General features: G+C 40.0%; 1 protein-coding gene and 1 long non-coding RNA gene across 2 annotated transcripts in view; one reads left to right on the top strand and one right to left on the bottom strand.

The window, feature by feature from the left end:
* LOC131255717 (uncharacterized) overlaps positions 1 to 15453 on the bottom strand; it is a 71872-nt gene extending 56419 nt beyond the window's left edge. Inside the window, exon 1 of the long non-coding RNA XR_009176304.1 lies at positions 15205 to 15453. This is a non-coding gene — a long non-coding RNA (uncharacterized LOC131255717). The remainder of the gene's footprint in view (positions 1 to 15204) is intronic.
* Positions 15454 to 20792: 5339 nt separating this feature from the next.
* LOC131255718 (receptor like protein 22-like) lies at positions 20793 to 26732 on the top strand. The gene is made up of 2 exons (XM_058256515.1): positions 20793 to 24082; positions 26504 to 26732. Exon 1 carries the CDS (start codon positions 20801 to 20803, stop codon positions 24014 to 24016), a length of 3216 nt encoding a protein of 1071 aa, XP_058112498.1. The 5' UTR covers positions 20793 to 20800; the 3' UTR covers positions 24017 to 24082; positions 26504 to 26732.
* Positions 26733 to 27361: the final 629 nt, after the last annotated feature.

The following is a 27361-nucleotide window of genomic DNA, read 5'->3' on the forward strand; positions in this document are numbered from 1 at the left end:
GTTTGCCCTCGAGATCCTTCCCCAAGCCATGCAGCCAGGGTTATGGAGGAGGCTACCGAAGCTGAGGTTGGAGGAGGGGAGAGGCTAGCCTAGATGGTTCAACTTGGGGCATCTCTCCTTTTAATTTGGTCCAGTGGGAGGTTGTCGACCTTGAGTCGCCCCCGACTTAAACAGAGGAAGAGGGTTGAAGATTGGAGCTGGAAGCAGCTCGGGCCGTTGGGCACCCATGTGAGTTGTGGGTTCGGCGCTCTTGCACCTATTCCCCGGCATATGGTGATGCTAGCACATTGGAACAGCCGCATTGTGAGCGAGGAGGAGGTCGGATCCATGCTTGCCCTGAAACCTGAACCCCTGCTGGGTGGGGTGGCGTCGACGCTAACCAACATAAAGATGTGTGCTAGCTTTTTGTCTTTCCCTGTATGCGTTTTTCTTTCTGGTTGACTGACTTTTTATTGTTTTTTCTTTGCAGGGTGCCACGAGGGTTTTAACCTCCCACCATGCTTTCCTCGAGATAAGGGGTCACCTCGAAGAGGCATGTCGGAGTTTCGAGGTGGTCAGGGCCAAGTTCCAAGCCTAGGCTCCGAAGCTGGAAGCGGCTGCGGTGACTTGTGTAGAGGTTGAGGCCCTGCGGATGGCCTTGAGGGTCGTCGAGGAGGACAAGGCCGCTTGCACTACCCATCTGATTGCGGAACAGTGGGAGAAGGTTGAGCTGGCAGCCTAAACGATGAAGGTCGAGTCCTGCCTTTCTGAGACGGAGAGGCGAGTGACTGGTGCGAAAGCTAGAGTGGCAGAGGTCGAATCCTTGGTTCCCACAAGTGAGGTGGCGGCTGTGGAGGCATTTAAAGCTTCCGAGGTGCATGCAGTCGAGCTGGAGGATATCTTCAACCTGGGCTTCCAGCGGTGCCAAGAAGATATTCAACAAAGTTATCTGGATTTGGATTTGTACCGCTAGGATGATGACACTCCAGATGACCCTGTCATTGCCCCTTCCGAGGCTGAGAAGCCTTTGGGGGAATAGACCCCACTATCCTTGTATTTGCCATTTCTTTTTGTGTACACTCTCCCTTGTTATCAGTGAATATATATATATATATATATATATATATATATATATATATATATATTGTTTGATTCAATTCTTGTATAGCTGGTCTGTTCATGTGTGGCCCCTTTTTGGCACTTAGTGTCAAGTATATAGGGTCAATATATTGAGGGAGGACTTTTTTTCCCTTCAGCAGAGGGAGGTCGCTCATAGTCGGTTTGTAGGTCGCGATAATGATAACCACAGTAGTGAAAACGAAGAGAAGAACCCTTTTTTCCTCTGACTGAGGGAAGTTTCTCATAGTCGAACTCGTAGGTCACGATAATAGTAGATAAAATAGTAGGAATGAAAATGAGAACATTTTTCCCTTTGATTGAGGGAGGTTTCTCATAGTCGATCTCGTAGGTCGCAATAACAACAGATAAAATAGTAGAAATGAGAAGGAGGACCTTTTTCCTTTTGACTGAGGGAGGTTTCTCATAATTGAACTCATGTAGCTCCTTGTCAAGTCGGGCTGGTCGGACATAGTCGTAACACTTGTAGAAATCCCATCGGGGTAGTAGATCTTTAGATGTTCGGCGTTCCACAAATGAGGTAAGAGCAGCCCCTTCATATCTTCTAGCTGATAGGTCTTTGGTCGAACCATACTTGCCACCTTGTAGGGTCCTTCCCAGTTCGGCCCTAGAGCTTTGATCCAAGTTCCTTGGTATTTTGAAAAATCTTGCAGAGGACTAGCTCTCCCGCTCGGAACCTATGTATCTTTACCCTAGAGTTGTAATGTCGAGCATCTCTGTATTGATAGGCGGTGACCCTTAGTTGCGCTCTTTCCCAATTATGAACAGGTTGGATGGTGAAAAAACATCATGGTGGCCCTAGGAAGGCTTCAACGATGGTTGTCATTGTGTACATTGTGTACCACAACTTCTTTATAAAAGGATTTGAAGTAAATATCATGGTTTAAAGTCTTTAGTCATGGTAGAATAGAGACACCACTATGATAGCATCCACTTGGAACATGCATGTTAGCAATCTAGTGAGATTGAGCGTTGATCAGGCAATCCTGACCATGTAGATGCCTTCCTTAAAGAATTACGCCCATTAGCTAATTGACGCAGATTTCCTGCCAAAGCATGTTCCTGTGCAAGGATGCTGGGTGGGGCCCATTAAGATGTTTGTGAGAAATCCACCCCGTTCATCTGCTTTGATAGCTCATTTTAGAAAATGCGACAAAAAATAATGTGTATCCGAAACTTAAGTGGGTTACACGAGAGGAAACAGTGGGGATTCATTGTCAATCATTGAAACATTCTTGGGCGATACAATTTTTATTTAAGGCAATTTTTTTTGGTATTTTCACTTCATCCCAGTGGTAATGACCTTATAAACGGTTTGGATTGCATATAAAACATTAAGGTAGAGCTCAGAAAAGTTTCAACGGTAGGAAAATTTTCCCCCAATTTTCCCTCTTGTGTGACCCACTTGAGTTTTAGATCCACCTCATTTTTTGTCGAATTTCCTAAAATAAACACTCAAAACGGATGAACATGGTGAATTTCTAACAAACATATCTGTGGGCCCACCCGGCATCGTTGTGAACTTTTTGCAAAAGGCTTTCCCAGAAAATCGGTGCACATGTGTGGAGACTAGCTATCAATTCCATCATTCTTTCGTTTTCATGGGACGCGAGTTAGCTACTAACTAGCTGAGGGCCTATTTGTTAATGTTGAATTTTTGTACTTAACCCGGAATTTGGAAAATGTTCCATGTTTAGTGGTGTTTGTTAACGCATAAGAAGGAAAGCGCTCCACGATTTTACGTTGAAAATTTTCAGTGATAGGAGTCTTTTGTGTTGAAATTTTTCAGGGAGTCTAGCTTAATAGGGAATGAAGAATGCACAGTCTAGCTTAACGGGGAACGAAGAATGCGTTCAGTGATTATTGTTTTTTTAAGGGAGAAAGATTTTATTCCTGTGTATATACATCCCAACTTTTAACATGGGACACTTCTCTAAGCCCACCATGGTGTATATGTTTCATCCATTTTTAAAGATCATTTTAGGGCTTGATACCAAAAAAGAGAGGAATATAAATCTTAGGTGGACCACACCATATGAAAACAATAGTGATTGGATATCCACCATTAAAATTCTCCTAAGGCCCAATGTACTGTTTATTTGACATCCAATCTGTTGATTAGGTCATATAGACCCAGATGAATTAAAAAAACAAAGATCGGCTTGATCCAAAACTTTTATGGCCTGCAAAAAGTTGTTAATGTTCCACGTTTATTCAACACTATTTTCCTGTAATGTGGTCCACTTGAGATTGGGATATACCTCATTTTTAGTCTCATACCATAAAATGATCTAGAAATATAGATGGACGGCATGAATGAAACACATACATCATGGTGGGCCCACATAGCACCGACCACCAGCCATTGGCTGGTGGCAGGGGAGTAGCAGACGATGGGATACTGACAGCATTCCTGCCCAAGGATTCTGTAGTTGTGCGACACTTTGTCATCTTATTTTGTAGCTTGTACTGTTTGCTAACTATAATTTATAAAGTCGGTAAGAAATGGAGAAATGAGGGCAGTCAATGGTTTAAAAAAAAAAAAGTGCACGGACTCCTTTGTATAAATAGAAGGTGCCACGATACTTGACCTGCTGATGGTCATGGCTGGCTTGACCCGGTGAGATTGTTGTGTTAGGAATTCCGAGAGCAGTTGAAAATTAAAGCATGTTGGCCCCACATCTAATGGCAACTGTCAAAGTCAAGCATGTATACATGCCGTGTTGCTTGTGGAAGTGTTCCATGTCAAGAAAAATGCACTAGAGATGGAAAGTGGGATACTTAATGCCACCTCCCTTAAATGAACAAGGCCAATGATATCCGTTCATGTAGTTAGTTGATTATCAGTGTTTGGAAATAGGGAAAAGTTTATCCCATCCATCTAAAAGGCCTAAGCCCAACTTCCACATTACATCATGGGTAAAAGGTGAAGTAGGCCCCACTTGTGCACGGTACATGACTCCACACGTGATAATAACATGGAATTTACAGACTGTAGGGTCACTGCATAGATGCCTTGGCTGAAGAAACTAAAAAAGATCCCGTCAGTTAACTTATAAGGTAGGACACGGTGCATGAATAATATGTATGACAAAAGATCATATTTGTGCTTGCATGCATGCATGCATACATTTGTTCAGTGCACCTTCTTTCCGCACTCAATAAACACACAGAAAAAGTTACACGTGTAAGATCGGACACACTCACTAGGCAATCCTCATGATGAAGATGCCTTGATTCAAAGAGCCGGGCCCATATATGTATACGGAATGTGGTGACTATAATTCACTTTATCAATCATTCACATCTTGATACATGTCTGGCCCTGATTTGTGAGACTGGGGCCGAGATAGAGTAGTGACCACCTGATCGAAGCCAATCACCAGACAATCAGGATAGTGTATATGTATGCCTTGCCTAAAAGGATCAGGTCCATCTGAATACCAGAATGTGGGATGCGGATTGCCAAGGATAACCTGCCCACACAGTAGGAAAATGTGGGCAGAGAAATGCCTATAGTTGAGACCTCCCTAGGTCTCGTGTTTATATGTCATCCATACATACTGATTCTGTTCACAAAGTCACTCTTATTAGGAAGAACTGAAAACACAAAAGTATTAGCCTGATCTAAAACTTCTATAGCCCCACAAATGTTCAACAGTTGATGTTCAATCCTCAATGTTTCTGTCATGCAGCCCATTTAAATCTATCAAATAAATTTTACAAAATAGTACCTTATTAACATGGCATTTACATCCTCATAACTTTATAAATTAAATTTTTGTTAAGGCACTTCATTAATGAAGTTATTGTCAAGGTACTTCTGTTAGTTTTCTCCCACTTTCCTTATATTTTTTCTAAAATGAATAAAATATCCACCAATTAATAAAGTTGCTTAAAAAATTAAATAGATATCCAAAAATAAAATTATTAATTAATGTTTTTATAAAAAATCACAAAAAAGAAAAAAAATCAACAATTTTCTCTGGACGCCGATTGCATAGTTAGGATGAGGATCTCCGGATTCGGTGTGGCCCTGACCATGGGGCCCATCTTGATGTATGCCCACCATAATGATTATCGTGAGTTTTGTAATGTATTGGTACCCTTATTTATTTGTTTTATTTTTTACACAAGCACACACATTTCACCACCTATGGATACTCGAATCCTTGACCAGGTGTTGAAACTCCTAGGATTCTGCCACCCGAGCAAGAGCAAGGATCCTATTGGTACTCTATTAGCCGTGGTGAATGTATTGTTAGATTTCTTAATGTGGAAATCGAATACCGGATAAACCTCCTTACTGAAGATATGATGGAATTATCTTCCTGTCATGGTGCTGGATTGGGGACCCAGCCTGCTAAATACTAGCAGAGAGCAAAAGAGTTTGAAACCATTAAAACTTCTCCATGAAAGGCTCCACACGCAAGCAGATCCTAGTTACGCTGAAATAGCAGTGTGTATATCACAGCTATAGCATTCCACCCCTTACGTATATTTTATGGAAGTATCAGTGGGGCCCACTAGATTACCCGATCACATTTTTCAACTTTAGGACAATTCAGACCGTTAATCAATAATGCCCACTTTATAGAAATCTTACATGTATTGTATATCAACATCTTCCAACAGTTTTTCCTGATCATTTTAGGGCATGAGCCAAAAAATGAAGCAAATCCAAATCTAGGTGGACCACACCCGAGGAACAATAGTTGTTGAACATCCACTGCTAAAAACATTTGGTGGGCTAAAAAAGTTTTGGATGAAGCTGATATTTGTTTTTCTCTTCATCCAGTCATTGTGTCCTTATCAATAGGTTTGATGGCAAATAAACTCAGGGTGGGTATTACAGTGGGCCATTGGAAATTTTTAATGGTGGGAATTCAATCAACACTGTAGTCCATGTGAGATTTGGATGTGCTTATTTATTATTATTATTATTATTTGTGTTAATGCTCTCAAAAGAAGCAGAAATATGGATGGACGGCCTGGATATACAATACATCCATCAACGTGGGCTCCACAGTGAGGACCACACCGCGTTGGGTGAGACCAGGGCACACCTAATCCAGATAGGTTTTAACCTATCACAAAGTATGGGTGTCAGTGTGCCGGGTTCTGGCCTGAAAAAACAGAATTTTGAATAGCAGTCGGCCGGAAAGAGTTCAAAATCCGGGCAGAGACTAATCCCTGATCTGGCCCGTTGACATTTCTGCTACAAAGACACCCACTTATGGTGTTTTATGGGCTCCATATATGATTTATCCACGCCATCCACTCATTTTTCCATATCATCTTATGGCATGAGTATAAGAATAAGGAATATCCAAATGCCAAGCGGGCTCTAGAAGGTTTTTAATAGTAGGCACTCAATCACCGTTGTTTCCACCCAAAGTGTATAAAAAATATACATTACGCTAGGGCTCATAGAACATCGACCAGTAACCAGTACCAGCAATGCAAACCGCGGCCGGTTTATATATATATATATATATATATATATATATATATATATATATATATATATATATATATATAATATATTATATATATATATATATAACAATAGGGAAAAGGTACTATACGCTAGACCTTACCATAGGCTTCCATAAGGTCGAGCGGTGTCACAACGCTAGCCGTCGGATGCTGAAGTTTGAAATCAACGGCGAGAGTCAAGGCGGGATTTTCCCGTGAGAGACCGGTTGTTCCAGTTACATTGAATCCCTCACCCAGCAACCTTCTCTCTGAAGCCCTCCATACCAGCCCTCTCTCTCCCTCAATCCCTGCCACGAGCGACCTCCACGTGCAGCCCTCTCTCTCCACCACCAGCAACGTTCGCCTCCACCTCTCTCTCTCTCTCTCCCTCTCCCTCAATCGGTACCACCAGCCGCGTCCGCCTCCACCTCTCTCTCCCTCCTCTCCCTCAATCGTTACCACCATCCGCGACCGCGTCCACCTCTCTCTCCCTCATTCCCTACCACCACGCTGTGCAGCCTCAGATTACAGGTAAGACCCATACCACCACGCTGTGCAGCCTCGAATTGAGCCTTACAGGTAAGGCCTCTGTTTTTTGGTATTTTCCCTGTTTTTTTTTTTCAGATTGAGATGCTCTAGATCATCTGTTTGATATATTTCTCGTCCATTCAAACATTGAAAATTCCAAAATTTGATTTTATAAGATCTTATTCTCATCTGGATGAAATCTGATTTCTAAGAATCAAAATGGATGGCTACGGTTAGACCTACAATCATGTTCCTTGAGTAGTGTAAATTCGATGAAGATGGTCTCTCCTCTATTCATCTCCAATAAAGGGGAGGCCACTGAGTCTTCTTCTAATCACACTCTTAACAGCTGTGATTGGAGTAAAGAGAGTTGCTCAATTAGGCAGACCACACAAATAGAAGGAGAGGAGATGAATTTCTCATATTTTTTTCTTTTCTGCTGTCTTTTCCTCTCTTGGCTTTAGATGTCCAAGTAGGGTTGGACGTGTGACCCTTATGACCCACCCCTGTTGGGGACAGGATCATAAATAGGAGGCTCCTAGGGTATCTCTTGGAGAACCACTTTCAGTTCTCATTCCTACAAATGTATTTGCAGCATATGCCATACATTAGCAAATGTACATGCACCTAACATTTCCACTATGAGTAGTGTCTACTCTTGGCTCAAAATCCCATGTGAGAACAATAGGTGGATGGCTAAAAGCTTACCATTGAATTTCCATAAAGATAAAAATACTTAAATGGTGAAATAAAAATATCTAACAATTTAAAAAAAATGATGGAGAAACCTTGTGAAAACAATTTGAGGTGCCAGGAAACTTTAAAAGGCTTGATGGAGGTTTTAATTTATAAGATGTATCTAGAAAGTCCTGGGAAAACTAATGGATCTCATGTTAGTGTATATGAGGCTTTCATGGAATCCTAATGTAGGTGGTACACATTCCCATCCATGTGTCAGCTGCTAAGTGACTTAAGAATTAGTTAAAACCAGTGCGTGATCAAGTTAATTCCATCCAAGGATAATGGACCTCATGGTTACGAGACTTGATCCAATCCTCCAATGGGAATATTCAATTTAGCCTATCACTAGTATTCATGAACAAAGTGAACATCTACAGTCCTTTGTGATGAAGGGCTTATGCAATAAGATGCTTGATAGTGCATGTGTGTGCAATCCAATCCATCCATCAGGTGGGCCCAACCATGTAAAAGCTCTTGTTTGTACCCTCCAACATCACTGCACTTGCATCATTAAGTATCCCATTACTGCATGGAATAGTGCTAATCACCTCCTTAATCTCATCATAACCATACTCTAATGGAACTTCTCCCCACGGCCCATTGAAGCCAGTGAATATATATCTTCTGGGTTTCATCCAACCCACCGTAGAAATAGCTGTCATTCACCCCCATCTGTTCACCTCCACCATATTGTAGACCATTCTCCTTGCTGTAGCTGATCTGGCTGCAGCTCCTATCAGAAGAGCTACAGCTAGTCTCCCCTCCAAGCATGTAAGCTCCATCTTTCATTTGATATGAATGGCGTGGATGATGGTGGTGGTGGTAGTGATGTATGGGAAACCTCTCATGGGTTTGTAAGATGCAGCTGGTAGCATTGAAAAGGTTTGGTGAGGCAGGCACAGTGTTTTCAGTAGCGCCCGTAGCGTAGCGGTAGCGTACGCTACGTAGCGTAGCATAGCGATTTCGCTACGTAGCATTACAAATAGCGTTTTTCCCCTGTAGCGTGCGCTACAGGGGTCGTGGCGTACGCTACGGATACGTAGCGTGTAGCGCAGGTAGCGTGCGCTACCTGTTTGATATATTTTCTTTTCAGTGCAGGAAACAGTGGTGAACTCACACCACAAGCCAAACTTAAGTTAAAAAAGAAAAAACCTAATTCGAAAGGGCTTCCACCCCCAAACCGAAGCAGCCGACGCAGTTGCTGTGCCCACCCTTCCATTTGGAGACCAAAAATCCTCTCACAGGGCCAATCCGACGCTGCCGACGCTGCTCCTCTCCCCACCCTTCAATGTTGAGGTCGAAAATCTGCTGTCAGGCGCAAACCGACGCTGCTGACATTGCTCCTCTCCCCACTTTTCAATCTTGAGTTTGAAAAACTGCTTCCAGAGGCAAACCAACATTTGCAGTTTTCACTGATTCAATCTCATCTTGAGACAAAAATAGGTACGCTCCTTCCTTTTTCTTTTTTTCTTTTTTCTTCTTCTCCTCTTCCTTCTTCTCCTTCTTCTTCTTCTTCCTCTTCTTCTTCTTCTCGAACTGCTGCGGTTGCAGCCGCAGCTGTGGATTCTTCTTCTTCTTCTTCTTCTCTCTTTCTCTCTCTCTTTCTCTCTCTTCTTTCCCTCTTTTCTTTCGGTTTCTCCCTCTCTCTTCTTTTTCATTTCAGGAATAGACTGCATGGCTGTTTCACAGCCACGCACTTATTATTATTATTATTATTTTGTGTTCTGCAGTGCACATTGAACAGTGCACTTGCACTATTTTGTTACACGATCCGCTGTAATGTTTATTTTCCATCTAACCTGTTAATTGGGTCACACTGACATGGATGAAGGGAAAACACACATGTCAGCTTGATCTAAAACTTTTGTAGCCCCCAATAAATTTTTAGTGGTGGACATTTAATTATTATTGTTTCTTATGGTGCGGTCCACCCGAGCTTTGGATTTGCCTCATTTTTGGGCTCATGGCCTAAAATTATTTGGCAAAATGGATGGACGGTGTGGATATAACACATTTATCACGGTGGGGCCCAAAAAACTTTGACACTTGTGTGCTACACTTCACAATCCGAGTCCTGCCTAATTCGGGCCCTTAAAAAATTGTACACGAGACATGTATTAACTTAAAAATAATAAGACCCTATCCATCAACTTCTTACTATTTAATATTTATCATATATATATATATATATATATATATATATATATATATATATATTAAAAAAATTAAAAAATAGAAGTATTGTGTAGCTTACGCTACACGCTATGCTATTTCGCTACATGCTACGGAGGGTTGAACGCTACGCAACACGCTACCGCTATTTAAAACACTAGGCAGGCATCCCTGCAAGGCTTGTGGGAGATTTTTGAAGGGGTGAGAAAGCTTCATAAGGAGATGGGAAGGGTGGTTGCTGCTGTGGTTTTCTTTGAGAGGGAAGATTTCCAATCAATCTAATTTGAAATGTTTCTGAGTTTCAGTTTGATGGTAGCATTTATAAGTTTTGATCAAGTAGCAAATTATTGAAATTGATTTGGTCATCCATCTCTTTAATCAAATTAAGCTTAGTAGAAGAAAGTTTCTATTGGCCTAAGATGCGCAGAGACGTCTCCAAGCACGTGGAGAGGTGCACAAAATACTAGTCTGTATACACTTAGATTTCAAGGAGTGGAGAGCTTCTCATTGTGCAGGTTGGCCAGTTTGCAAATTGCCTAATTGAGGCTAGAAATGAATTGCAGCATAATTACGTGCCTATCATCTCGGTCAATGTGCTGACTTGCTCATCGGTTACATTTTTGTTCTCTTTTATTTTTTACCAATTTCAAGTACTTTTTGTTTTTGTGCAGATCTGAGATCATTCAATGCAAGTTTACAATAACAAAGGCACTGCTATTCAAGGCTGACAGGTCATCGTTCGACCGCCTTTGTCAACAGGTTTGGGACATGTCTATTTTGCCTGACAACATGAGGCAATTGCTACTTCTAATACACACATTTCTTGATAGCCTCTGATATTGGTGTTTTGATATCTGCAGACCATGCACATGGATGGTATCCTCCAGTTTGCAGTTTGTGTCAATAGAACTGTGCTTCAGCGATCCAGACCATTGATACTATGGGCCCCCACTAAACCATTCAGATGAGAAGACCCTTCCCAACCCAGTTGGATGATGAGGTTGTATGATGAACATATGGTGACGTTTGGCTTATCTCGAAATGAAAGTCCTTTAACAAAGCTATTGCTTTAGATAATTTTTATTTTATTTACATAACCAAAAAAAAAAAAAAGCTGATTGGAAATTCACACAAATGATGATTTCTTAGGTGATGTTCTTATCATGTATTACAACAAATTGGCCAAAACTGGGAGGGAAATACATCATATACAAATGCTTTCTTTACATTACAGCACACTTGTCTTTAGTTTTGGATTCCGGATTTGATGAAGAGCTATTGCTGCTCCTTGGCCCCTGCAAGAAACAAACATCTCTTGTAAAAACAACACATTTGTGGTTACATTGCAGTGAAGTTACATTCAATATGGGTGAGCAAAAGGATTCTTGCAGAATAATTCTACAACAGGCCTGAGATGGCTCTACGCTAGTAAGCGAAAAGATTAACACAGCCTGTACCCCAAAGCAAAGCGTGCATGTTACAACTCATGGTCATGCTAACATAACAAAGAATTTCTTGCACAGCAGCTTTGTATTGCAGCAGTAAGCATAGCAAATTAAGATGGCAATGTTCATTCCAGGCATCTTTCTTTGCAGATGAAACAACCAAGTAATGGTACATCTTTTAACATGGAAGCTTTAAAAAAAAATTTAATGAAAGGAAAAACAAAAGCAAAAGAGAGAGAGAGAGAGCGAACTTGACAGGCACCTCTACAAACCACCCAATGAATAAGCATATCCAACCACCACTTGCAACCTTGACTTAAGAAACACCTTCTGGAAAACTGCTTATTTACAAAATGTCCTATTTGTAGTGGCTCACTATGTTCAACTTGTCCCGTTTTGGGATTTGATTCCCGATCACATGGATCTCATTTTGGACAAAGTAAAATATCATTTTTCTAGAAATATGTATAGTTTAGAAATTTAAAGTGGTGGCCCCCAACATATCATGTACGTGGGGCCCACCACGGACGCCCAAAGGTGCCCTAAAAGTATGAAATCAAAAATACAATTTATGCAACAGATTGTATAAACTTACAGTAACAGAGAAAGTGGAAAAAGCTACGGATAAAGGCCACAGTACATTTGTAGCAATCGGTATCTACCGATAGGTCTTAAAGATATGGCTACGAACAAAAGATACGGCTTAAATCCGTAGCTATATTCTCCATAACTCAAAAGACATATAGCTACGGATTATATTTGTATTTAATCGTACGAATAGGCAGAAGTTAGTAACAGCTACGGTTTCCAGATTAAAAGTGACGGTTAACAGCTGTAGCTATAGCCTAAATTTTTTTTTAAAAGGAAAAGAAAAGAAATTACAATAATGGTATTTCTTACCATTGTAGTACATGCCCTAATAGAAATTATAATAATGTCTCTCATATACTAACAATAATCAATTTCACTAAGAGATGAATGATATAGTTTTAGAAAAAGACAAAGTACCTAAAACCAAGGCTTTGACATAAGAGAAGCTGCCAGAAGTAGATTCTGCTGGTGTTACCAATAGAGATAGAAAATTCAGTCTATTGCAATTGTGAATTCTGTTATGGTTTTGCATCATAGAGATAACTTTTTCTTTGTCATGGTTCCTATGTAACTTGCTTCTATTACATTTCTGACATCAACAAGTAGATCCAATTTCAAGAAGTATGCTTAGCATGATTAGGATATTTGCTAGAATCTCAGGTTAGGGAACAAGTGTTAGCACTAGATACAATAATACAAGGCCACAAGCAATCTTCTGCCACTGTCCAAGTCAACAAGGTTACTCGCTTCACCAATTAAAAATACAAAAGTAAATTTTAAAAAAAAAAAAAAAAAAAAAAAAAACAGATAAAACAAACCTTTTTTTCTTTTACATGCAAAAACTGATATTGATTTGGGTCTCAAGCACAAGAAAATAAATGAACTAGCCTTCATCTAGAACTACAGAAAATGCTATCACAGTACGTTTTGATAGTATATAGATTATAGTAGAGATACTACCAAGATGCCAAGCTTAGCAACATCACCCACTCACCACCAAAACTGAAACATGATATAAAAATCAGACCGATCCTTTTCTTTCTTTCTTTCTTTCTTTCTTTCTTTTTTCAAGTTGCCACCAGTGGGATCTGGCAAGCTCAACATTATGGGCTGTGAGAATTTTGAAATAAAAAAGGCGAGTGCGGAAAATGTAACTCCATCCCTATGAGCTACTGGAAAGTAATGCCATTCCAACAATACCTAAATGCTCAGAACAATTTGCTTAAATTTGAGAGTAACAGCCAAACCAACATGTCAAATTGGATAAATATGCTTCTCAATCTGATCATAGAGCCAAGACAGTAGGTTTGGGTAACCTCTATTAAAGACACCTCGCATCATGTTTGATTTTCTTGTCCCTTATCACATAAGTATGAAATATTCAGTCTATTGCAATTGTTCACTAAGAGATGAATAATAGAGTTTTAGAAAAAGACACTAAATTACCTGAAACCAAGGCTTTGACGTAAGAGAAGCTGCCAGAAGTAGATTCTAGTGGTGTTATCAATAGAGATAGAAAATTTAGTCTATTGCAATTGTGAATTCTGTTATGGTTTTGCATCATAGAGATAACTTTTTCTTTCTCATGGTTCCTATGTAACTTGCTTCTGTTACATTTCTGACATCAACAAGTAGATCCGATTTCAAGAAGTATGCTTAACATGATTAGGATATTTGCTAGAAGCTCAGGTTAGGGAACAAGTGTTAGCACTAGATACAATAATACAAGGCCACTAGCAATCTTCTGCCACTGTCAAAGTCAACAAGGTTACTGGCTTCACCAATTAAAAATACAAAACTGTCAGTAATTTGGATTGGGTAACCAGCTTCAAGTCCCAAGTTCGAGTCTGGTTCTCGAAGACATGCACCCGGATCCGATCGGGTTCAGGTGCCCATAGTTTCTTTGGATCTAGGTTATGAGTTGAATTTGAGACAAACAAGAGCATTTACATGGTTGGGCCCACCTGATGGATGGATCGGATTGCACAACACATGCACTATCAAGCATCTTATTGCCTAAGCCCTTCATCACAAAGGACTGTAGATGTTCACTTTGTTCATGAGTACTAGTGATAGGCTAAATTGAATATTCCCATTGGAGGATTGGATCAAGTCTCGTAACCATGAGGTCCATTATCCTTGGATGGAATTAACTTGATCACGCACTGGTTTTAACTAATTCTTAAGTCACTTAGCAGCTGACACATGGATGGGAATGTGTACCACCTACATTAGGATTCCATGAAAGCCTCATATACACTAACATGAGATCCATTAGTTTTCCCAGGACTATCTAGATACATCTTACAAATTAAAACCTCCATCGAGCCTTTTAAAGTTTCCTGGCACCTCAAATTGTTTTCACAAGGTTTCTCCATCATTTTTTTTTAATTGTTAGATATTTTTATTTCACCATTTAAGTATTCTTATCTTTATGGAAATTCAATGGTAAGCATTTAGCTGTCCACCTATTGTTCTCGCATGGGATTTTGAGCCAAGAGTAGACACTACTCATAGTGGAAATGTTGGGTGCATGTAAGAGATAGGTTAACAGACATTTGCTAATGTATGGCATATGCTGCAAATACATTTGTAGGAATGAGAACTGAAAGTGGTTCTCCAAGAGATACCCTAGGAGCCTCCTATTTATGATCCTGTCCCCAACAGGAGTGGGTCATAAGGGTCACACGTCCAACCCTACTTGGACATCTAAAGCCAAGAGAGGAAAAGACAGCAGAAAAGAAAAAAATATGAGAAATTCATCTCCTCTCCTTCTATTTGTGTGGTCTGCCTAATTGAGCAACTCTCTTTACTCCAATCACAGTCGTTAAGAGTGTGATTAGAAGAAGACTCAGTGGCCTCCCCTTTATTGGAGATGGATAGAGGAGAGACCATCTTCATCGAATTTACACTACTCAAGGAACATGATTGTAGGTCTAACCGCAGCCATCCATTTTGATTCTTAGAAATCAGATTTCATCCAGACGAGAATAAGATCTTATAAAATCAAATTTTGGAATTTTCAATGTTTGAATGGACGAGAAATATATCAAACACATGATCCAGAGCATCTCAATCTGAAAAAATAAATAAATAAATAAATAGAGAAAATACCAAAAAACAGAGGCCTTACTTGTAAGGCTCAATCCGAGGCTGCACAGCGTGGTGGTAGGGGTCTTACCTGTAATCTGAGGCTGCACAGCGTGGTGGTAGGGAATGAGGGAGAGAGAGGTGGAGGCGGTCGCGGATGGTGGTACCGATTGAGGGAGAGGAGGGAGAGAGAGGTGGAGGCGGACGCGGCTGGTGGTACCGATTGAGGGAGAGGGAGAGAGAGAGATAGAGGTGGAGGCGAACGTTGCTGGTGGTGGAGAGAGAGGGCTGCACGTGGAGGTCGCTCGTGGCAGGGATTGAGGGAGAGAAAGGGCTGGTATGGAGGGCTTCAGAGAGAATGTTGCTGGGCTAGGGATTCAATGTAACCGGAACGACCGGTCTCTCACGGGAAAATTCCGCCTTGACTCTCGCCATTGATTTCAAACTTCAGCATCCGACGGCCAGCGCTGTGACAACGCTCGACCTTACGGAAGCCTATGGTAAGGTCGAGCGTATAGTACCTTTTCCCATGATAACACTTATTTACGCAACCTTATTAATTAGTGGGCATTTTAGTTATTTTAGAAAAAAAAGTGATATCATTTTAAAAAGGTAGCAGGATGTAAATAACATAATAATAAAGAAGTATGATCTCGTAAAATTCTGCCACGCAGAAGCGGAAAGGCTGCTGTACCACACGCGACCAACTTGACTGGTGCGGGAATGCTAGGTGGGGCCATCATGATGTATGTGAGAAATCCACACCATCCATCTGTTTTAAGAGCTCATTTTAGTTCATGCTACAAAAATTTAGGTGGATCCTAAATTAAATTGGGCCATACCAGAAGGGAAACTGTGGAAAGAGTTTACCATCGTTGAAACTTCTAATGGCATCTACCTTGATGTTTATATGCCATCCAAACTGTTTATAAGTTCATTCTCACTGGGATGAAGTGAAAACACCAAAAGCTGTGCATGATATGAAGCTTTTTGACCATACGAATGTTTCAAAAGGTAGTCATTGAATTCTTACTGTTTCCTCCCACCGCAGCCCACTTCAATTTTGGATCCAACTCATTTTTAGCCTCATTTCCTAAAATGATCTCTCAAAACGGATGCATGGTGTAGATTTCTTATAAACATCACGCTGGGCCCCACTTAGCATCCCAGCACAGGAGCTTACTGCCAAAGGCTTTGGCAGGAAATCCGCGCCCCTATTAATGCTCCCCCACGCGCGTGATTTCCTTAATTCCTTAGAATAAGTCCCTGGAAACCTAGGTGAGGACTCCCATATTGTTTGTGCGAAACCCACTCCGTTCATCTGTTTTTTAAAGATCATTTTAGGAAATGAGACAACAAAAAAGAGTAAGATCCAATACTAAAGTGGGCCGAAAACGTAAGGATTAAACATTCACAGTTGAAATAAAATATTCGTGCGGCCACATAAGTTTTAAATCAGCCTAATATTTGTGTTTTCAGTTCATCTCGGTAGGAATGATGCTAGGAGACGTTTCAACGTTTAAAAATCTCCCTTCACACCTTTTCCTTTAATGCAGACCACTTGAGTACAGGATACTTCTCATTTTTAGTTTAAATTCCCTGAATGATCTCACAAGACTGATGTAGATTCCGCACAAACATCATGGTAGCCCCTACTAGGGTTTTTTTTTTGCTGGAAATCTGCGTCCACGCTCGCGAGCTCGGAGTTGTATTAATGGTTCAAATGAGATCAAAGTTACATGTGCCGCACAATGATGTATTTATTATATCTACATCGTTCACCTATTTAGCAAGATTATTTTAATGAATGACCCTAAAAATAAGTCATATCCAAAGCTCAAGTGGATCACACCACAAATAACAATGGAAAAATGATTCTCACATATACATTGGTGAGGCTTATGGGAGTTTTCCATCCAGTTTTGTACGTACAGTTATGCATGTGTGTATATGTGTGTGTGTGCACGCGCGATAACTATAATTTACCAACTTAGTAAGAAATGTAGAAATGAGGATAGTCAATAACTAAAAACAAAAAAAAGAAAAAAGAAGTGCACGGACACTTTTGCATGAATAAATGGTGTCTGTGCTTGACCTGCTTACAGTCATGGCTTGCTTGACCTGGCGAGATTGTTGGGTTAGGAATTCCAAGAGCATTTGGAAAATAAAGCACATTGGGCCCCATGTCTAATGGGCAATGTCAAATTCATGCATGTATATGTGTTTGCGTGTGGAAGTGTTCCATTTGAAGAAAAATGGACTGATGGCATTTATAAGATAGAGATGGTAAATGCTTGACGTTGCCTTCCTTGAATGATAACGGCCAATGATACCAGTTCATGTAGTCAGTTGATTATCAGTGTGTGGATGCCTTGCCTAAAAGGATCTGGTCCATCTAAATATCTAAATGTGGGATGCAAATTACCTAGGACAACTTATCACAGGAAATTTCTATGCTCAGAAGTTGAGTGGGCCAATGTGAAATTTGTGAGAAATCCACCTTATCTATCTATGTTGCCTAAAAGGATCAGGACCGTCTGAATATCTAAATCCAGTACGTGGATTGCTTGGACAGACTGTGGCTGGGAGTTCCTGTACTTAGAAGCTAAGTGGGGCCAAACTGTGATGTTTGTGAGAAATCCACTCCCTCCATCCATTTTTCTAGGTTTTGTTAGGGCATGAGCCCAAAAATGAGGCAGATCCAAAACTTTAAGTGGCAGCACAATAGGAAATAGCGGCCCAAAGTTCCCTACTCAGAAGCTAGCTAGGTGGGGCCGGCTGTGATGTTTGTTAGAAATCCACCCTGTCCATCCATTTTAACAGACTCTGTTATGAGATTAACCAAAATATGAAGTAGATCCAAAACTCAAGTGGGCCATACAGTAAGAAAAAGTGAGTAGGAAAATGTCTACAGTTGAAATCTCCCTGATTCTATCATGTTTATATATTATTTACTATTCATAAAGTCACTTTTACTAGGAGGAACTGAAAATACAAAAGTATTAGCTTGATCTAAAACTTCTATACCCCAAGATCATTTCAACCGTTGATGTTCAATCCTCGCTGTTTCTGTCATGCGCCTTATTTAAATTCTATCAAAGGAATTTTACAAAATGGTAACGTATTAAGGTGGCATTAACATCCTGATACCTTTATAAATTAAATTTTTGTTAAGGTACTTCCTTAATGAAGTTATTGTAAGGCTGTACATCAAGGCGAGTCGAGTCGAGGTAATCCAAGCCTGGCTTGACTCGTCCGTGCTCTCTTCGAGTTCGATCTTGGCCTTGAGCTTACCAATGGAGCTTGGATTATTTGTTAAACCTTTTGAGTTGAGTTCGATGTGAGCTAGTGGATTAAATCGAGGCAAGCTTACATCAAGTCGAGTCGAGTCTGCTCCCAACCTAACCCAACCCAGCACTCGACTCAACCCAGCAACCTGACCCAATCGACACCTGACTCAACCTAGCCACCCGACCTAACTAACCCAACCCACACTCGACCCAACTCATAAATCAAATATTTAATTAATAATATATATACAATATTAAATAAAGCTATAGAGGTACCTTATTGTTGGTGCTGAGAGAGAGAGAGCTCGAGTGAGTGGCTGAGTGCAGGCGTGACGGCTAAGACGAGAGAGAGAGAGAGAGAGAGAGAGAGAGAGAGAGAGAGAGAGAGAGAGAGAGAGAGAGAGAGATGGATGAGGGGACTGTGGAGCTCGAGCACAAGAGAGGGAAAGAGCGGAGCTCAGGCACGCGCGAGTTAGGTAAGGAAGGGAAAATAGAAAGAAAGGGACAGACGAATAGAGTAGGGTTTAAGTTTTAATTTTTTTATTTTTAAATATAATATATTATATATATATATATATATATATATATATATATATATATATATATATATATAATATATTCGAGTCGAGCTCGAGCTCAAGCTTCGAGTTGAGTCGAGTCGAGTCGAGTCGAGTCGAGATCCATTATGATCGAACTCGGCTCATTTTTAAAACGAGCTAGGTCATATGAAGCTTGGCTCACTTTGAGTCATCGTTTGAGTTGAGTCAAGCCGAGCCGAGCGAGCTTTTTGAGCTAGCTTGGCTCATGTACAGCCCTAAGTTATTGTCAAGGTACCTTCTGTTAGTTTTCTCCCACTTTTCTTATAATTTTTTCTAAAATAATTAAAATATCCACCAATTAATAAAATTGCTTAAAAAGAATTAAATAGACATCTAAAAGTAAAATTAGTAATTAATATTATTATAAAAAAATTAAAAAACAACAGATTTCTTTGGATGCGGATTGCATATATAGTTAGGATGAGGTTTCCAGATTGGGTGCGGCCATGACCGTGGGCCCACCTTGATGTATGTATTGTATATCCAGGCCATCCATCCATTTTCCAGCTTCTTCTAGGTCATGAACCCAAAAATTAAGAGGATCCAAATCTCAGGTGAACCATGCCATAAGAAAGGATGCTAATTGAATGGCCACCATAATGCTCATCATGATGTTCATTTGTCATCCACTATTGATAAGAACACAGTCCTGGATGAAGGATAAAAACCGAAACCAGCTTGATCCAAAACTTTTATAACCCATAAGAAGTTTTTAATGGTGGCCCTTTAATCACCACTGTTTCCTCTAAAATGGTCCACATGAGAATTGAATCTCCTTCATTTCTCGGCTCATGCCCTAAAATTATCTTAGTAAAATGGATGGACAGTGTGGATTAAATAAGTACATCATGATGGGCCCTATGTAGCAGTCAATCACCAAAGGAACCAATGGTATTGTTCACCTAAGTGTATAAAAAAACTATACATTACGGTAGGCTTAGAGAACATCAACCACTAACCAGTACCAACAATGCAATCCAAATCTAGCTTGATGTTTATATGCCATCCAAACCGTTTATAAGGTCATTACCACTGTGACGAAGTGAAAACACCCAAAAGTTTGCCATCCAAACCGTTTATAATGTTTCAAACCGTGGTCACTGTATTCCTACTGTTTCCTCCCGTGCGGCCCACTTGATTTTTGGATCCACCTCATTTTTGGTCTTAAATACTATAATAATCTCTCAAAACGGATGCACGGTGTGGATTTCTCATAGACATCACGGTGGGCCCCATTAGCATCACAATGCAGGAACTTCATGGGAAAGACTTTGGCTGGAAATTCCCGTACCGCTGACGCTTGCCGAGCTCGTCAAATGAGATCAAAGTTGCATGGGCCTCACAATGTTGTATTTATTATATCCACACCGTTCATCTATTTGACGAGATCATTTTAGTGAGTGAATCCAAAAATAATTCATTTTCAAAGCTCAAGTGGCCCACACCAAAGGAAATAGTAGCCCCATGAAGTTTTTAACGGACGGTGTTAAATTCCCTTTTCCATGTGGTGTGGTCCACTTGAGATTTTGATCTTCCTCAATTGTTTTTTAATTAACTAAATTCATCTGAAATAATGAATGGACGGTGTGGATAAGCCACATACTTCATGGTGAACCCCACATAGCACCACGAGCGGCTCTCGTATTTCACACGTATGAGCCTTAACAGTAGTAACCTCTGCACTTTTTGTCTATAAATAAAGCTGACGCTTCCTATTCCTACACATCCAACACCCATCTATTATTGACCAATGGCTCTCTTCTTTTCTTCTAAAAACAACCCAGCATTTCTTATTCTCTTCTTTTTATCATCTCTCCTCTTTCTCACTACCCAACAATGCAACCATCACCACTTCTCTGCTTTGCTCGACTTAAAGAATGGCTTTGACTTCACTGATTATTACACCCTCTCTACTCTCCCCTCTTGGAATTCAAACAATACCGATTGCTGCTCTTGGGAAGGCATCATGTGTGATGGACCCACTGGTCACGCGATCAGCCTCGACCTCAGTGAGCTCCATATCTCTGGCCGGATTGATTTTGAAAGCCTCTTTCGTCTTCGGAGCCTCCAGAGGCTCAACCTCGCTTACAATCACTTTGATCCCTCTCCATTCCCATCTGGGTTTGACCAGCTCACCAGTTTGACGCATCTCAACCTCTCTCACTTATCCTTTTACGGCCAAATCCCACTGGAAATCTCCCGCTTGACCAATTTGGTTTCTCTCGATCTTTCTTCCAATCTATACGACAATGGTTCATCCTTTAAATTCCTGAAACTCAAAAACCCAAGCATTGGAGCAGTCGTCCAAAACCTGTCCAATCTGAGTGAAGTCTATCTGGACTGGGTACACATCTTACTGCAGGGCCAGACCTTAGATTTCCCACTCCCTATTCTCCGCAAGTTGAGCTTACGATATTGTGTTCTTTCAGGTTCCATCTATTCTTCCCTTTCACAGCTCCATTTCTTATCTGAACTCGACCTCAGCTATAACAATCTCTCCTCTGCAGTGCCTAGCTTCCCAGGGAGTCTCCGCAAGTTGATCTTACAAGGTTGTGACCTTTCAGCCTCCATCTATTCTTCACTTTCACAGCTCCATTTCTTATCTGAACTCGACCTCAGGTATAACAATCTCTCCTCTGCAGTGCCTAGCTTCCCAGGGAGTCTCCGCAAGTTGATCTTACAAGGTTGTCACCTTTCAGCCTCCATCTATTCTTCCCTTTCACAGCTCCATTTCTTATCTGAACTTGACCTCACCTCTACCAATCTCTCCTCTGCCGTGCCCAATTTCATAGGGAACTTATCCTCATTGACGTCCCTGCTCCTTGAAGATTGTGGATTGCGTGGAAAATTCCCTGAGAGTGTTTTCCAGATGCCAAATCTACAAATCATTGACATATCAGACAATCCACTTCTAGCTATCAATTTGCCAGAGTTCACTCAAAACAATACTCTGCAGCAATTGATCCTTTCAGACACTGGATTATCAGGAAAGTTACCAGATTCTCTCAGTAATCTCAAATTCTTGACTCAATTAGACCTCAGAAATTGCAACTTGTCAGGATCATTACCATCCTCACTTTGGAACCATACCAAACTGCAATATCTGTATCTTTCATCCAATAAATTGAGCGGTCCAATTCCTTCATCATTGTTTTCACTCCCATCATTACATTCACTGGACCTCGCAGGTAACCAACTTAGTGGTCTATTAGGCGAGTTCCACAATGTCTCTTCTTCACAGCTGGAGTTACTCTATTTGGATAGCAATAAATTGCAGGGGATGATACCGAGATTCATCTTTCAACTTACCAAGCTTCAACTACTTTACCTTTCTTCCAATAATTTCAGTGGTGTTGTGGAGCTAGGCTTATTTCAAAACCTCAAAAAACTTTACTTTCTGGATCTTTCAGATAACAACTTGTCAGTCCAATATGGCAGTGGTAATTCCACATTTGTTTCCATCCCCCAGTTTCAATCTTTGTTGTTACGTTCTTGCAACATCAGCACATTTCCAAATTTCTTGAGAAATCAAGAGCAGTTGAGGCAATTGGACCTTTCCAACAATAAAATTAGTGGTGAAATACCCAAATGGATATGGGAGGTTGGCAATGGGTCTTTAAACTCTTTAAATCTATCTCACAATGTTCTGCAGGGAATAGTACCATCTCCCCATCTTTTGTTGAGTGACTTCAGTGTTCTGGACATTAGCTCCAACAAGCTAGAAGGCTCACTTCCTATCCCACCGCCGTCCTTTTTCTTTTCAGTTTCAAACAATAGCCTTGGTGGTGAAATCCCTCAATCAGTTTGCAATGCAACATCCCTAGTAGTCCTTGATTTATCTCACAATCACTTCACCGGTCAGATTCCACCATGTTTGGGTGAGATTGGTGATAGCCTCAATGTGTTGAATCTTCAAGGAAATGCTTTCAATGGCACCTTACTTCAGACATTTAAAGAGGGATGTAACATAGAAACGCTTGATCTCAGTGGGAATCAATTAGAGGGTCAAGTGCCAAGGTCTTTGGTCAATTGCAAAATGTTAGAGGTATTAAACCTTGCAAACAATCAAATACATGACACCTTCCCTTTTTGGTCGGAAGCTTTGTTCCAGTTGCGTGTTTTCATCTTGAGATCTAACAAATTTCATGGCACTATTGGGCATCCTCTAACAAATCAAGCTTTTCCTCTGTTACAAATTTTCGACCTCTCTTTCAATAGCTTTGAGGGTAATTTGCCATCAAATATGTTCAAGAGCTGGAAGGCAATGATGGAAGACGACAAATCCCAATCTTTGGTCCTTGGAAAAATGATAAACAGAAGTTCCATATACTATCAAAACAAAGTGTCTGTAGTGAGCAAAGGGCTAATGATGGAAGTGGTAAAGATCCTTACTGCCTTCACTGTAGTGGATCTCTCAGGGAACAAATTTTATGGGCATATCCCAGAATCAATTGGGGATCTAAAGTCACTCCTTGTGCTTAATATGTCCAACAATGATTTAACAGGTGGAATTCCAATATCACTACAGAATCTAAGGGATCTAGAATCATTAGATCTCTCACATAATAAATTGTCTGGAGAGATCCCTTGGCAGCTAACAGAGCTAACATTCCTTGCAGTGTTGAATCTCTCACAGAATTTCCTCATGGGCAAAATACCACGAAGTCGGCAGTTTCTTACATTTAATAATGAATCATTCAAAGGAAACTTAGGATTGTGTGGACCTCCACTATCAAACAAATGCGAAGATGCAAAGAGTGCACCATCGCCCACTTTGTCAACATTGCAATCTGAAAGGAAATATGATTGGGAATTAATGTGGTTAGGATTTGGAGTTGGATATGGAGTAGGTGTAGGGATGCTTTTCTGGACTCTAGCACTTTGGAGGAAGGGAAGAAGAGAATTCTATATATTTGTTGATGGAATGCTTTCTTTGATTTTTCCTTCCATGGTGTTTTCTAAATAGCAATGATGGTAAAAGGATTGGAGCTAGGGTAAGTATGTTTGTATAGTTTGTAGCTAAAAGAAAAAAGTTTTAGTTGTTTTCTCGTTTTTGTAATTTAGTGTATTTTGCTTGGTCTTTTATGATATGTGTTGTAGTTGTTTGTTGCATTTGCACCTTCCTGAATGGTTGTAAAGAACATTTTCAAATAAATAAAATTACATCTGGTGTGCTCCCACATTTCTGCAAAAAAAGAAAAAAAAAATGTCTCAGTTGTTTCTTTGTTTTCAAATTTTGGCCCACCTTAACAACAAGATAACTTAATCTATGAGCTGGATGATCTAACCAATGTAGCCTAGCTAGTGGTCTTCTTTCTTTCTTTCTTTTTTTTTTTTTTCCCAATGGTCTAGACAAATGTAGGCTAAGCTAACATTCAGACGAAGAAGAGTGGTGTTTTATGTATATTTTTATATTTTGTGTGTTTCGATCAGTCACACAAAGTTCTTTCACCTTCCCACATCTATGTATGTGGAGTGTAAGGGTAATCACTTGTTATCATGTGGTGATTTTTGAGTTGGACTTCTGTGATGCCAAAAAGAAGTGTGGAAATCATCATCTACTCTTAAGGCACCATGATATACAGTTTTATACTTGCAAGGGGACACTTGGCCAGTCTAACCAAGCAATATGGGTCGTGCATTACATTCATAACACATTTTTTAGGCCACCATGTAAAAATCCCACCAATAAGCATACCATCTGAACAATAACTATTAAGTGGACAATCAACATAATTTATAGGAAAGTAGGCCTATTCAGCAGTGAGCCATCTATCTGTTAGGCCCATCATCTATTGCTTACGGTTCTAAAGAATCAATTTTATCAGGAAAACCTAATCATCCCATCCATGGTTTGGCAATAAATAAATATAAAAAGAAGTCCCACATATGGATGGATTAGATCAATATTTCAGGGGAGATTTCTTGGCAGTTGACAAAGTTAACATTTCCATCAGTGTTAAACCTTTCACAAAATCACATTATGAGAAGCATATCACAAATTAAATAAGTTTTTACATTTATAAATGAATCATTCCAAAAAAAATCAGGATTATGTGAACCTCTGCTATCGAGAAAATGCATTGCACCACCATCAGTAATGCCAACCAACCTTTGAAGATGCGAATTCAGAATTAGACTAGAAATTCATGTGGATAGGATTTGGAGTCAGATATAGAGTAGGAACGGGAGTTCTTTTCTAGACTCTAACATTATGGGCAAAGGGAAGGAAATAATACAATAAATTTATAAATAAGATGCTTTCATTTATTTTTATTTTTTTACTGTGTAATATTTGCTCTAAAGCGATGACAATAAGTGGATTTAAGTTATGGTTGTTCATGACTCCTAGCTTCTCCGAGAAATGTTTAGGTTTGTATGTTGTTGGTTTGATGTGGCTGATTTTGTTTGGTTTAGCCTTGCCTTTGTTTGGATTTTTCATTTTTTTTGTTGCTTTTTTTTTTTTTGTGTGTGTGTGTGTGTGTGCGTGTCTTTCTATCATGGATAAAAGATTTGCCCCTTTTGCGCATTCTTGTCTTAAAAGCCAACAAATTTCATGGCCCCATTATACTTCCACAAACAAATCAAAGCTTCCCAATGTTGCAAATCATTGACCTCTCTTCTAATAGTTTTATGGGTGATTTGCCATCAAATATGTTTGAGAATTGGAAGGCAATGATAGATGAGGACAAATCTCAATCTTTCCTTCATAAAACCCTATTTGGACCAAGGGAAATGGTATACCATCAAGACACGGTGATAGTAATGATCAAAGGAGTAGACAGGGAACTCACCAAGATCCCATCCATCTTCACAACAATTGATCTCTCAAACAACTATTTTCAGGGGGATATTCCAAAATCTATAGGGATTCTCAAGTCGTTACATCTACTCAATATGTCGTGTAACGGTTTCACGGGCCAAATTCCAACATCACTTGAGAATCTAGCGGTGCTTGAGTCATTGGATCTCTCACAAAATAATATCTCAGGGGAGATTCCTTGGCAGCTGACAAAGCTAACATTCCTCTCGGTATTAAACCTTTCACAGAACCACCTTGTGGGAAGCATACCACAAAGTAAACAGTTTTTCACATTCACAAATGAATCATTTCAAGAAAATCCGGGATTATGTGGACCTCCACTATTAAAGAAATGCAAAGATGCCCAGGGTGCACCATTGTCCGCTCCATCCACACTACAATCTGAAAGGAAATATGATTGGGATTGGGAATTAATGTCGATAGGATTTGGAGTAGGACATGGAGTAGGTTTTGGGATGGTTTTCTGGATGCTAGCACTTTGGAGGAAGGGAAGGAGAGAATTCTATATATTTATTAATAGAATGCTTTCCTTAATTTTTCCTTCCATGGTGTTTTCTAAATAGCAATGACGGTGAGATGATTGGAGCTAGGGTAAGTATGTTTGAATAGTTTGTAGCTACAAGAAAAAAGTTTTAGTTGTTTTCTCCTTTTTGTAATTTTATGTTTTTGCTTGGTCTTTATCATATATGCTGCAGTTGTTTGTTGCATTTGCACCTACTTGAATGGTTGTACGGAACACTTTCAAATAAATAAAATTACATGTGGTGTGCTCCCACATTTCTGCAAAAAAGAAAAAAAGAATGTCTAAGCTGTCTCTTTGTTTTCAAATTTTGGCCCACCTTAGCAACAAGATAACTTAATCTATGAGCTGGATGATCTAACCAATGTAGCCTACCTAGCCAGTGGTCTTTTCCCAATGGTCTAGACAAATGTGGGCTAAGCAAACGTTCAGAAGAAGAAGAGTGGTGTTTTATGCATATTTTTATATTTTGTGTTTTCTGGATCATCACACGCAAACTTCTTTCACCTTCCCACATTTATGTATGTGGAGTGTAAGAGTAATCACTTGTTACCATTGGTAATTTTTGAGTTGGACTTTTGTGATGCCAAAAAGAAGTGTGGAAATCATCATTTGCTCTCAAGACACATTTAACATGCAGTTTTCTACCTGCAAGGGGACACTTGGCCAGTCTAACCAAGCAATATGGGCTGTGCATTACGTCCATAACACATTTCTTAGGCCACCATGTAAAAATCTCACCAATAAGATGATTCATACCATCTGAACAATAACTATTTAGTGGACGGTGAACAAAATTTATGGGAAACTGGGCCTATTCAGCAGTGAGCCATCCATCTGTTAGGCCCATCAGCTATTGCTTACGGTTCTAAGGAATCAATTTTATCAGAAAATCATAACCATCCCATCCATGGTTTGGTAATAAATAAATATAAAAAGAAGTCCCACATATGGATGGATTAGATCAA

This window comes from Magnolia sinica, chromosome 9, assembly GCF_029962835.1.
Source record: "Magnolia sinica isolate HGM2019 chromosome 9, MsV1, whole genome shotgun sequence".
Lineage (NCBI taxonomy): Eukaryota > Viridiplantae > Streptophyta > Magnoliopsida > Magnoliales > Magnoliaceae > Magnolia > Magnolia sinica.

What these genes read in the sequence shown, in the direction of transcription:
- LOC131255718 (XM_058256515.1), top strand. Translation starts at nt 20,801, where the DNA reads ATGGCTCTCTTCTTTTCTTCTAAAAACAACCCAGCATTTCTTATTCTC.